Below are 13,308 nucleotides of genomic sequence, written 5' to 3' on the forward strand. Positions count from 1 at the left end.
GTTTAACTAAACAGAAAAAGAAAAGAAAAGAAAAGAAAAGAAAAGCTTTTTTATTTGTACTCCACAGCTTTGACCACCAGGAGGCAGTCAGACACAAAGAACAACACAAGCAGAAACCTGGAGGTGAATCATCGCAGTTTGTGTCTAAATTCAAAGGCTGGATCATTGAGGTTATGAATGTAGAACTAATGCATTAAACTTTATTGTCAGTTTCCCACATGCAGGAAGTGCTCTCCGGTCTCTAGATGTGCAGACTTCACCTCCCCAGTGGATGAAACCTGCAGCAATCAGAATAAAATCTACTGTAACCTCTAAACCTTTGTTTCATCTTCTCACCATCAGTACTAATGCAACTAAAACAATCTAATCACTCACCAAACAATTTATTAGGTACAGCTTGCTGTTACATGGTTGGGGCCACTTGTCCCATGCTGGAAGCACCTGCCGTTTGGTCATAAAGTGTTGTACATGTTTAACAACAATACTCATGAAGGCTGTGGCACTTAAACAATGCACAGTTGGCACTACAGCCCCTTTTCCATTAGTATCTATTCGTCTCGCCACGACTCGACTTGTGTGTGTGCGGTTGTTGTCAAACACATCTGCGCGTCCCACCACATAATTAATATGTGACACAAACGCTACAACAAAGGTGGACGTCGAGGCAATAATATACCTGCTGCTCCAGCTGTGGCATTTCGTCACAACGAACATGGCGGGTTTTTGTAGCCATTTCCTCCATTGCTGGGTTTCAAAAATGGTGGTTCTTCTGCGAACGAGACGCTCTCATGACTCGAGTGACGCTCAAAGGGAGCAGCTAAAAGAAAAAGAACATTAAGATCAGAAAAACATCTTGAATCTCCAAAAGACTGTTTATATGTGATATGGTGTTTGATCAGTTTGCTTATAAATGTTATAATTGTGCCAAAGGGACCTAAAGGCACAACTCCCAAGGTGTATAACCTAATAAACAAACCAGTCTTCATTTAGGTGAAAAACTGAAGTCCATAAAAATCCACAAAGAAAACTCATAAAAGACTCCAAAATCTTCCTGAGCTCCAGAAGCACACATGAATAGGCAAAATAAGCAAACTGCAGAATAAGGAGAACAGTACACGGGGTTGAAACTCAGGCCAAAGACAGATGATCTGACTAAGGAGAAAGGGGAGACAATTAATTTATATACACACAGTAGGGAATAAAGAAAGACTGACAATACCTAAAGTGTCAAGGTTCGGCTGTGTGGCAGGCAGGATGAAGGAGCAGGACTCAAGACAGAGGATAAAATTTAAAACGGCAGCTTTTATTGCTGGAAAAAACTAACATCAAATGCAAAGCTAAACTAGAAACAGGAAACAAGAAACTTCAACAAGAAAACAAACCAGAATCTGTACACTTGGCTATGGCTGGAAACATGGAGGGAAACACAAAGCATAATGAGGGTACAACGCAACAAAGAGCAAAGGAAAACCCAGGGCTTATACAAACAGTGGGATAACAAGGGAATGAGACACGGGAGGAGAGCACAGCTAGGAGTAAAAAAAAGCAAAAAAGCAAAACAGAATATAATGACAAAAAACAGACTGTCAAAGTAAAAGAGGAAGTATAAAACAGAGAAGCGGACTCTACACTGAGGCAGAGGATTGAACCGTGGAATGGGAAAAAAGCACAGAGTAGATATAATATGGACACAGGGAAGGCATACTGACTGAAACTATAAGCTAGAGCAACAAAATATAACCTCAAAAGAACCAAAACCATGAATAACAAATAATCAATAAATATAGATTAAACACAAAACACTGGGTCACACCCAGGACCATGACATAGAGAATTACACACAGCTGAACAAGATCAGATAATGAGATTTGAGAAAGTAAAATAAAAACAAGGCACAAAAGACAAAGACTGTCAACTTAAAACAGAAAGTAACATGACAGAGAAACACCTAACACAGGTGAATATTTGACAAGAAACAAAAGGATACAAGGGAAGCTTAAGTAAACTTAAAGACAAATCATTACAACAACATGATGTTACAGCCCTGGGCCTCGGAGGGAGTGAGACCCCCTTTTGCTTCATGCAAATCCAAGAGTGCAAGGACTCGTTGACAATGGGCTAATTGGAGACCTGTGCCTCCCTCTTGTATGCAGATTGAAGTGTGACAGCCCACGCAGATGATTGGCTGCCTGGGGATCCCATGGTACTCCAATAGGCAATGAGTGGCTGATTGTGTGCATGTGCGGTTATAAAAGGCTCAAGAGCCTTCACTCTGTTCACTTCTTTCTAATCAATGATTTTACATTCCTGTTATTTTTTTCTCTTTTTATATAAGCAAATATGTGTTTTGTGCTTGAGTAAATTAAAGCCCAATTTTAAAAAAAATATAAGATATACTATGTTTCTTATAATCATGATGATTTTCTTTTGCGTGTACCCCAAAAATCCTGTCAGGTGGAATCAAAAAATTCTTGTATGCATAAAAAATTCTCACAACACATTTTGGAAAACTTTATATATGTAATATGAGACACAGAAAACAGCATATTTTTATTTGAAAATCTTGTTTTCTGTAACATGCTTTGCTGACTTTTGTGTTGTCTAATTTAGAGTTAATAAAATCATACATACAGTAGAAATAAGAGTAGAATCAGTCTTCATCTGTACAAGTGCACCCTATTTGCTACTGTCTTGCAGCCACTCACGGCAAATACTTTCTCCAGTTTGGGGTAATAGACTAAACTTCTGGCCGCCCGGTCTGCCACATTCTCATCTGGCTGACGACCTTTGTCTCTCATCGCAGCCATCGCACACTGTACAACATGTTTGTACTCCAGAGGCAGGAATGGGATGAAAACGTCAAGCAGACAACTGTCAATCAAAGTTGACTTAGAAAAACTGCCTACAAAGAGAGATTTTCAGTGAGAAAGATGATCATCGTAAGTGGTGAATGATAAAGACATAAGGATACACTCACTTTGATCACTGTTGAAAACTATAGGAGAAATGAAACTTTCAAAATCTTTGAGCATCATCTCTTCTCGATCTTTTCCATTTTTCCAGAAATCTACAGCTGTTTTTGCAATTTGATCTGCTCCTGTATTGCTGTGAGAAAGAAAAAAGAAATAGTAAAAACATAAGAAGTTTCATAATGTGACTGAGCAACTGGTCCGTTTTCAAATATTTTGTAAGATCATTTTTATAATAGGTAATAACTAATATAACTATATATAACTATAATATATTTTATAAATAGTAGATGCTGTGATTAACTCAGTTTTATTGTCTTGTCTGACAATTTTAGACAGCATCCTAGTTTTTTAGCTATCACTTTTCTGATCACATGCCTGTGCCATGTCCTCCAGTTAAACCTCTTTTACCTGCGTGTGAATTCTGCATCATCACTCCTGCTACTGCTGGACATTTCTCTGCTGTTTATCAGAATATTGGTGTCCCTTCCTTGGACAATTGTTCCCTTAAGCCGCATGCTGATCATTTGCTCACTTTGTTCAATGTAACTTGTTCAAATGTTCTTGATATTGTTGCTCCTTTTAAATAAAACAAGTTTAATAGGCCTAAAACTGATCCCTGGTTAAACGATGTCACTCGGACCCTCAGAAGGACGTACAGAAAATGGAAAGAAAATGGAAAAAAGATAAACTCCAGATTTCCTTTGATATGTTAAAGGAAGCCCTATTTCCTTATCAGGATGCTGTTCGAAAAGCAAAAAGTATTTATCAGATATCATCTCTAACCACAGCTACAGGCCCCGTGTCTTATTCAACACCATTAATTCTGTTATCAACCCTCCACCCACCTCACACCTACCAACGTCTCCAGCCACCTGTGAAAACTTTTTACGTTATTTTGTTGATAAGGTTGATACTATCAGGTCTCATATCTCTCCTCCAGCTTATGATCCCTCTGTTCCCCTGTATTCCTCACTTGTGTTTGATCACTTTGAGCCTGTTTCAGTGAGCACTCTGCCCGAAGTAGGCTCCCATCTTAAGCCTAATGTCAACTTGACATTATCCCCTCTTGCCTTTTCAAAGAAGTCTTTGACACTTAATTGGTGATTCTAAATTACCTGTGAATGTAAGTGCAAATTGTTGTTTGTCTCTATGTGATTGGTGAGCTGTCCAGGGTGTACCCTGCCTGTTAACCTATCACTTCAAGGTTATACCCCTGCAACCAGGATAAAGATAGGAGGATGGTAGTTGTTGTAGATCCATTTAATTTTTATGGTAACCGGACTCTAGACTTTGTTGAACATTATGTAATATAAAGACAACATGTAGTATTAGGTGACCAAGTAGTACTGGGCTAAAAGATACTGAATAGTGTTGAAATAAAATGACAAAATTGTGAAGGATTAAAATATTCCAAGAGCTCAGCTTACGTCATCTAAACATGTTTCAATCGCGTTTTATGAACACAAAATGCACAGGTTTACTGAATATGAAAAAGTTGTGTTGATTTAACTCAGTTGTTTAAGTTTCTGCCAAAGCAAAACATTTGTGTGCAACCAGTGTCCACTACTGAATTAAGTAAATCCAACATGGCCTTTTTTTTCTGTGTTCTCCAGTCTTGGCTCGTTTACACTGGCTTCCAGTATGTTGTAGAATTGATTTTAAGATTTTATTGCTTGTTTGTAAATCGCTAAATGGATTAGCTCCATCTTACGTCTCTGATCTGTTAACTAGAAATACTCCAAATAGAACTCTGAGATCAGCTGATAAGTTGCTTCTAGTTGTCCATAGAAGCAGGCTAAAAAACAGAGGAGACCGGACCTTTGTGATTGCCACGCCCAGGAACAGGCTGCCTCTTGAAATAAGGATCTCTCCAACACTTGACATTTTTAAAACCCGTCTGAAAACACATTTTCACTCTCTGGCTTTTAATTATGACTGAGTTTTTTGTTTTGTTCTATGTGTGTGTTTGTTCTACTGTTTACTTTTTTACTATGTACAGCACTATGGTCAATCTGTGTTGTTTTTAAATGTGCTTATAAATATATTCATTGATTGATTGATCACAATGTAAACACTTGACTCATACTTATGTAGACCAACAAACCATAACAAACACATGAGCCATTCATAAATCAGGAGAGACATCTCTTTCCAACTGTGTGAAATGGACAGGGCAACTATGTTTCTCTCTTATATCATGCCAAAGTGCACAACACATGTCACATTTAATGACAGCAGTGAATCTAGAGATTTCAGATCTACCATTTATCAGCTCAAACATCCAACGACATGAATGCTTCAAAAGCATCAACATCAGCTCTTCTCTGACAGCGTGGTGGGAGTTTCTGAAGTTGACAGAGTCTTCATTAATCCCATGCAAACGTACACCTATCTGGAACAACCCTGACATATTACAAAACAATAATATGATAAACTTTTCAGATTGGAGTAGTAAAGGAATCAAATACTTAGAACATATACTAGAAGGAACAGAATTTATCTCATTTGACAGACTAGTTACACAATATGGGATCAACAAGAAAAGATTTTTAGAATATCAACAAATTAAATCCATAATAAATAAGAGATTTAAACCGGGTCAAGTTGAACTACAAACGACACCAAGTGTGGTTCAATTTCTTACTCTTAAAACCCCAAATTACTATCCAAAATATACAGAATGCTTTCTAAAACAGATGAATCAATATCACTTCCTATTGCAAAATGGGAAGCGGATTTATCAGTTAACTTTGACCAAAACTTCTGGTCTCAGATTTGCTTAAAACCTTTCATCTAATTAGAAATCCCAGTCTTCAATTAATTCAATACAAAATACTACATAGAGTGCACTATACAGGCCATCGGATGTTCAAGATGGGCTTTACGTCTACCAACAACTGCTCACACTGCCAAACCAATTCACCGGACAATTATATCCACGCTCTTTGGTTCTGTCCACCAGTTCAGAAGTTTTGGCGCGAGATATGTGAAGACTTATCAAAGTGTCTGAAATGTAACATTCCAACTTCCCTTTAGTATGTTTGTTGGGCAGCTTAGATAATGTCACTCCGGAAAAGAATATAGCCCATATGGTTTTCACTGCCCTATGCATAGCCAAGAAAACAGTCCTCATGAACTGGAAAAATAAAAAATAATCTTAATTCTAACCAATATAGAAATTATTTATTAGATTACATTAGTCTTGATACAGCCTCTGCCACCACATCAGATCAATTTCTCTGGGCTCCTTTGATCAGCTCCATCACCTAGTGGGGTGGGGGTCTTAGTTTGGTCCCACCTTCACTGTTGTGATTGGTGTGGGGGTAGGGACAGGCTTAGGGCATCAGGGGTTCCCGGGAGCATCTTCCTTGGGGGCTCAATCCGGGGTAGCGGCCATGGCCAATTAGGGCTCTGTTGGCTCTTAGGTGACGGTTTCCTCGTGGCTGCGTGCAGCGGGGCTAGGGAGGGTCTGTGCTGACGGACGTGGGTTACTGACCTGGTAGCCTGGCTGCCCCTGGGTGGGTCCGGGATGGGCGTGAGGTTCTGGGGCGCTCCGCCTCTGGGCTGGGGCCCTGGCCAAGCCTCAGGGGCTTGGGTCCTGGTTGGTGTGTTGCCGGGGTTGTGGGCGGGTGGGTGTATGGGGCCCAGTCCTGGCGCTGGGTGCCGCCTGTGCATCGAACCACCTGGGGGCTCTTCAACTGGTGGGGAGGTTGTCAAATCCTGCAGGAGATTTCCTCTCTTCAGGAACTCTCTCTGCAGGAGGGGAGATCTGGGAGAGGTGGAGGAAGATCTCAGCCTGGGCGTCTATTGTCTTGTGTAGTCTGGAAGATGAGTGGATGATGGGGTGGGTGCAGTTTTCTCTGTGGTGGGGTCGGGTGGACTGTCCCGGGCTCTGTGGGGCTGGGCGGCGTTGCTGCACTGGGCCCCGGTCCGGATGGGCCTGGGCCCCCTTTCCCTGGCGGGTTGCAGAGTATGGGGTGCCTACTGGGGTCAGCGGGGAGCTGGCCCCAGGAGGGGTCACTGCCCCTCCCTTCCTTCCCTCCCATCTCCAGCTGCCTCCCTCTTCCGCTCCCACCACAATCACCCACACATGCAGGGCCTTGGGGTAGGGGTGTGTCACCAGGGTGCAGAGGAGACATCCCCCCTCTGTCCCCTTCTGGCTGCCTCTGCCTCAATTTTATCCCACAACTTAGACATTCACATTACTCACACTCTCATTACACATACATATAGGATCTTGGGGTGGGCACGCTACACGGATTCCAAATTACCATCAGGGTATACACCTCACCCCTGGCGTCGTTGCCCACCTCTCAATTTTAAATACACGTAGACATTGAGGGCTAGCAGGAGGGGCTATACGCTTACCTGCTGCTCTGGCAGGTAGCTCCATGCCCTCCTGGGTTTTAAATGCACCTTAGAACACACATACATCAACACTACATATGAGCGGGTGGAGGGAGGTTTGAGTCTTCCTACACCCCGTTCTCTCTGACCTGCTGGAGCGGGGGGCTAGGAGGAGGAGTTGGCCGTCCGACTGGGGTCTGGAATGTGGGGCCTCCCTGCTGCTGCGGAGTCGGGGCAGTCTGCTTCTCCCACCACAGGAAAAGGGTAACATCACCTGGGTCTGGGCGCAGTTTCCCCTCCAGGGGCAAGGGTACCTAGACCCGGGGCTTAGAGTACGCTTTGGGGAGTGTGATTGTGTGTACAGTGTCTCTCTATGTCTGTCTCCATGTTGGGTGAGTGTTGAGTAATTGTATATGAGAGCATGAGGGTGGGAATAGATGTTTGTATCTGTGTGTGCCTGTTTGTCTGTGTCTATATGTCAGGTTGGGTATCAGACGCCACCTCTCTGGGGACATCTCAGGCCCTCCAAGGTTTGAGGCCCATCTCCCCACCACTTCCCCTGCCGGTGGCAGACGCCCTCAGACATCGGTGCGTTGGTGGTTCTTTGTGTCCGGGGTGGGCGCCCAGGTACCCACCGGCTCACTCCTTGGCGGCTGCTTATCGGGGCCTGGAGCCTGGGGCTCGCTCGGGCCACTTCGGGATGGGGTGCCTCGGCCTCGGCCCGGGGCTCGGTCACTCAGGCACAGCTGGCTGCCGGCGGAGCTCACGGGCACGTCACTGCAACCCCCGGCTTCTGCTCCGCGGCTGCTGAGTGACCCCTCATCTGGGACTCTCCTCAGCTCTTTCTGGGATAGTGGCGCTGCTGCCCCTCTGTTGGTCTTCCCTGGTCTCTTGTGTTCTGGGGGCCTCTGGATGTCTGGAGTTTTGATCTCCTCCATACCTGCTTCATGCCCTGGAGGATGGGGCAGTGGCCCCCACACCCTCTAGCAGATCATTACATGAAGGAACCTTTTTAAAAACAAGCGCGTTCATGCTCACAGGTGCACACACGGGTGATCACACACACAAACTACACCTTTTTGGCTCCTACCTCAAAGCACACTGTGCGCTGTCGATCTCACGTGCTGCACAATAATGTTTAATATTTAGTATTTACTGTCATATTCCCATATATCATTGTGATGTTGTTTATTACTCTCGTTTTCTTCTGCTTGCTTTCTTTTTTCTTAACAGGTGATCCAGGTGATCGATATATGTATTTTTTGTCTGCTTATTCTGTTGGTTTTGGTTTTGCCCTTCACCCCGTCCCTCTTCTCAGCTGTTTTTCTTTCCTCTTTCTTTCTCCCTTTTCTTTCCACCAGTCAAGTCTGTCCCGTATTCAGCAAGTGAAAATAAAATAAACAATAAAGGTGAATCAAATGGACCATTACGGCAAGGCTGGGATGGTCCATTTGTAAAAAGTAAATCCGTTGGGCATCTTTCTTCGCCTTTAGACAATAATTCTGATGGCAAAAGAACCAAACGGGACAGGTTAAAAAGAAAAAAAAAAAAAAAAAAAAAAAAAAAAAAAAAATGACAGCAGTGGAAATACGTAATATATGTCAGATAAACTAAATTTTCCTCATGTATGGCAAGTTTGTTAACAGATATTTTTTTTTACTGATGTTTGCAGTGCCCAAAAGAGAAGCAACAAAATGTGGCCTAGACAGAGAGTGAACCAAAGGTTTGATATGGTAACTTTATTGTACTGTATGGTAACTAACTATATTGTAACAAATTAAGTTATTTTACCAGTCCCTAACAAAGTTGAAAATGGAAGCATTAAACTTGCCCTCTGCAAAGGCTTTCAGATTTTCACCTGAGAAAGATGATGATCGATTTTTGAAAAAAAACTCCTTCCACTTTTCCATAGTCCAGATATGGCTTTATGCTGTCAATCACACCAGGAGGAATTTGGTTCATCTCATCAAATATGAACACTGAGCGTTCGCAGTTTGTAACGCCGTTTTTGATCCACTCCTGTAACTGAGACTGAGGAGAGAGCAGCAAATAGAATTAATACAGACAAAACAGACCAAACCAGTTAGAACAAATAAACTGGGTTTCACTTGAAAATGAAACACATGATACTCCATACTTTATAGGTAACAATTTCACTTCGATGTGGGAAGTGAAGTGTAGCTGAGAACACGTGAACAAACTTGCTGTGATATCCCTTCTTGTAAATGTTGTCTGCAATCAGCTGGCTAACAAAGTTCTTCCCTGTGCCAGTCGGTCCGTGCAGAGAGAGCACCAGAGGCTTCTTCGGGTTATCATCGTTCATAAATCCACTCACAGATTTAAAAATGATATCTGAAGCAATGTGTTGTCCAAAGAGTTTGTTTTCCAAGTCAGCCTTCAGACCTTGAGAATACATAGTAGAAAGTCAACAGGATTAGTGACTGAAAATGTGACTGAAGTGAGACGAGGTTTAAAAGAAAAGCTATTTGAGCAAAGGTGGACTAAGCAGATCTACCCACTCAAAAATTGAGACAAAATAAATTTGTTGTTCAGCGAATGGAGAAATTGCATAGACGGCACAAGAGCCCTGTCTACTTTCCAAATGGGTGGGCAGGCTGCAGGCCAACAAAAATGTGTAGATCTTCACTCCTACAGCAATGACTGTTGCTATGAGAAACCATCATAAAACTTAGTGGAGTTGTTTACAGTGCTTACGTATCATATACAAAACTGTCATCTCAAAAATGCCAGGATCTCAATATGGACTCAAAATAGAAGCCTGCTACTAATCAATACTGCTTTTTAGTGCCTAGCCTGATCAAGTATCTCCATAAAATGTTTCAACGCTCAACAACTGCTGTCTTTTCAGCCAGTCGTGGTTCATGTCATGAAGTCATTACAGTTAAAGTTAAAGGAATGCTTGGTGCAACAGATCTCTGTCTTTTTGTCAGCCTGACTACAGTGCTGTAGAGAAACCTAGGGTTGTTCTTATTTTCTTCAATCAGTGATGAATAGTAAAATCTTTTAGCTTTACAGAGGGCTTTTTTATAAAGCAGTAAACTACTTTTCCAGACTAAAAGATGATCTTCTAAATTAGTGCACGCCATCACTTCTTAGGCTTGTGAGTTATTCTGCTTTAAGGTGAGTTTTTGAGAGTTATACCAGGAAATCAAATACTTCTAATGTGAGGCTCTCTTTTTCAGAGAAGCTACAGTATCCAGTCATACACAGTGAAGATGTAAAACCATTAACAGTATAATTGACCTCTGTTGGATTCACATTCAGGTAGCTGCTCTCCACTGTGTTGGTACAGGGCATTGAAGATGATAACAGTGGGTGAATTATATTTTTAAACTTAGTTACAGTGTTTTCAGAAAGACATCTACTGTGATGAAATCTACTCCCCAGTGCTGTGTAACCAAAATTCTAATGTTTTTAGAAATGATCAGAAAAAAGAGGTATTTCAGGAAATAATGTTAAATATTATGTTTCTATGCCATATGTCAGAACAAGATCTAGAGTGTGATTAAAGTGCTGGGGGGTTCTTTTACAGTTTGAATAAATTTAATTGAGTCTAATAACAGATTAAATGCTATGCTGAGGCTGTCACTGTTAGCATCTAAACATACATTAAAGTCTGACCACTAAATCAGATTAAAAAAAAACCCTGAGAAATCAGACAAAAACTTTGTGTAAGGCCCAGGTGGACGATAAATAATAACAAATAAAACAGGTTTTTGAGTTTTCCAGTTAGGGTGGACAAGGCTAAGCATCAGACTTTCAAATGAATCAAAACTCTGTCTGGGTCTTTGGTTAATTGAGAGTGGAAGACTTCTGCCACACACCCTCCTCAGCCTGCGCTTCAAGGATTCTGATAGTTAGTATGACTCAAGGGTGTTGATTCATTTAAACTAACATAGCAGCATCAAGCATGATCCAGAAGCAATCTTATCTGGGGCAAAGCTAATTTAAAATGAACTGAAGCAAAGTGCAAAACTTTTCTGCTGTCAGATTAGGTCAAATCTGTTGGGGTTTTTTGTTTTTTGGGTTGTTTTTACCAGCACTCAGGTCAAAGCCTGCATTTGCTGATAGGATGTTCATGCATTAGTACCTATGGAACTGGCAGCTTGGACAGCTGGAAAGACTTTAGAGTAACATATGCTATCATTTCTTTTTTTGCAGGGAAAGCTTTGCATACTTCAGGAAGACTGTGTTAAATCACACACTGCATCTATTACAACAGCATGACTTTGCAGTAGAAGACTCTGGATGCTTTACATTAAGCTCTTTGCCCAGTAGATTTACATTTAAAAAACATAACATAACAATTCTCCATTGAAATAATATCAATATCTGTACTGTATATCTATGGAGCTATGTTTTTAATCTTACTAGAATACTAGTTCTAGTAAAGCAGAGATCACAAGCATTTCAGAACCAGTCAAGTAAGCTAGGATTTTTGCGCCCCACCCTAACAAAGCAGGTTAAACCAGCACGGCTGCTTCTTAGGTTTTGTTTTAAGAGACAGAGAATTTGATATCTAGACTGTGGAGAAACACAAAGACTCAAGGTTACACAGTTCTCCCTTTTCTACATGGCAAATGTAATAATAACAGTAATGATAATAATACACAGTGGATCACCCAAACTGTGTGACCACGTTTGCTTCTGTATTAATCTTTTGTATTATTTTGTATTTTTTTTTCATGTAGATTATTTAATATGCAGTAGTTTTCAGTAACTACAAGGACATATAATTTGGAAATATAATCATATTTGTGTTGTATTATTTTCTCATATGGACTTTTGTTGTCAAGGCAGATGCACCCCAGCTGATTTACGGGGTGGACTTTAGCCCACTATTAGGATCCAACCTCTAAAGGTGCTGTATCTGTGTCATTTATAAACTATATTCTTGTCATCAGTCTTTTTCTAAACTCAATTTAAATCATGAAAATTGGTTACCTTCCCAAGTAAAGTTAAACCTAATAATTAGACCTTTACTATTTAGATTTCACAAGCTGTTTGCTGGGTGTGTTACCTGTCTGGTTGAAGGAAATCCAGTATGAATTACAGCTCTCGCCCCAAAATGAATTCCATGTCTCTGTGAAATTAGGGATTTTGAAACTGCTGAAGGGCTCAACTGCATTGATCACAGTGGAGGAAAGTAGAATCCATAGCAGCAGGACATGTTGCTTACTTGGTTTCATTTTGCAAGGGTTGCACCGCAAACTAGCCCAAAGGACAAACTGACCAAGAGTGAACACCATGTAACTTCAGGGCGTTCCATCATGAAATCTAAAAATAGACATCAGTTCAAACATAAGAAAGGAAAGCAGTCTGTCCTGTCAAACTGTGTTGTGTCACTTATAGTATCGAATAATCCCTGTTTTCATTAACCCTGTAATGTACTACCATCTTGTGGCTATAGTTGGCCATTGTCTTTGTAACGCGTGTGAACACTCATTCATCATTCTATACTTTACACTTTATTCTACACTTTACTAAGTACACAGTTAAACTGCTTATTATTGCAAATATCTAATCAGCCAATCACATGAAAGCAGTGTTAAAAATGTACCTTGAAAGACCTTGAAGGTTGGTAGTTAGTATGACCACCTTTATTAACTGAAAGCAGAACAATTTTTTGGCAGAAATTTACATTTTTCAAACACCAAAATCCCATTAGCTCACCATTGTTTTGTTTGTAACAGAATGGCAATGAACATTCAGATGTCCACTGCTGTTCTACCAGCAGGGTATCATTTGCAATGGTAACTGATTTAGTTTTACACACTTGAGTTTCATAATCGGTCAGTCGTCAACGTAAGGATGGAGACAGTGATTACGTTGCAAATTTCTTATGAGGTCTAAATAAAATTTATAGTTTCTAACTTTTTAACTCTGTAGCTTTCAGACTGTCAGACAGTTTCCTCTGTACCAGAATAATTTCCTGAATGTTACTGTAGCAAACTCTTAAAAACAACAT

At 41.0% G+C, this 13,308-nt stretch overlaps 1 protein-coding gene across 1 annotated transcript; it reads right to left on the minus strand.

Annotated features, from left to right (window-relative positions):
• Nucleotides 1-1,282: 1,282 nt before the first annotated feature.
• LOC116309179 (torsin-1A-like) lies at nucleotides 1,283-12,573 on the minus strand. Its single transcript, XM_031725724.2, has 5 exons — nucleotides 12,361-12,573; nucleotides 9,457-9,722; nucleotides 9,178-9,350; nucleotides 2,978-3,105; nucleotides 1,283-2,902 (listed from the first exon to the last, which is right to left on the minus strand). The coding sequence occupies exons 1-5, from the start codon at nucleotides 12,527-12,529 to the stop codon at nucleotides 2,658-2,660; spliced, it is 981 nt and encodes a 326-aa protein (XP_031581584.1). The 5' UTR covers nucleotides 12,530-12,573; the 3' UTR covers nucleotides 1,283-2,657.
• Nucleotides 12,574-13,308: the final 735 nt, after the last annotated feature.

This window comes from Oreochromis aureus, linkage group 20, assembly GCF_013358895.1.
Source record: "Oreochromis aureus strain Israel breed Guangdong linkage group 20, ZZ_aureus, whole genome shotgun sequence".
In the NCBI taxonomy this organism is placed as follows: domain Eukaryota; kingdom Metazoa; phylum Chordata; class Actinopteri; order Cichliformes; family Cichlidae; genus Oreochromis; species Oreochromis aureus.

Bases quoted from the DNA above. Each gene is read 5' to 3' on its own strand.
- LOC116309179 (XM_031725724.2), bottom strand. From the start codon at position 12,529: ATGAAACCAAGTAAGCAACATGTCCTGCTGCTATGGATTCTACTTTCC. The intron at 9,723-12,360 runs GTAACACACCCA...TGTATTCTCAAG, and splicing joins GATTTCCTTCAACCAGACAG to GTCTGAAGGCTGACTTGGAA. The intron at 9,351-9,456 runs GTATGGAGTATC...CTCTCTCCTCAG, and splicing joins GTGAAATTGTTACCTATAAA to TCTCAGTTACAGGAGTGGAT.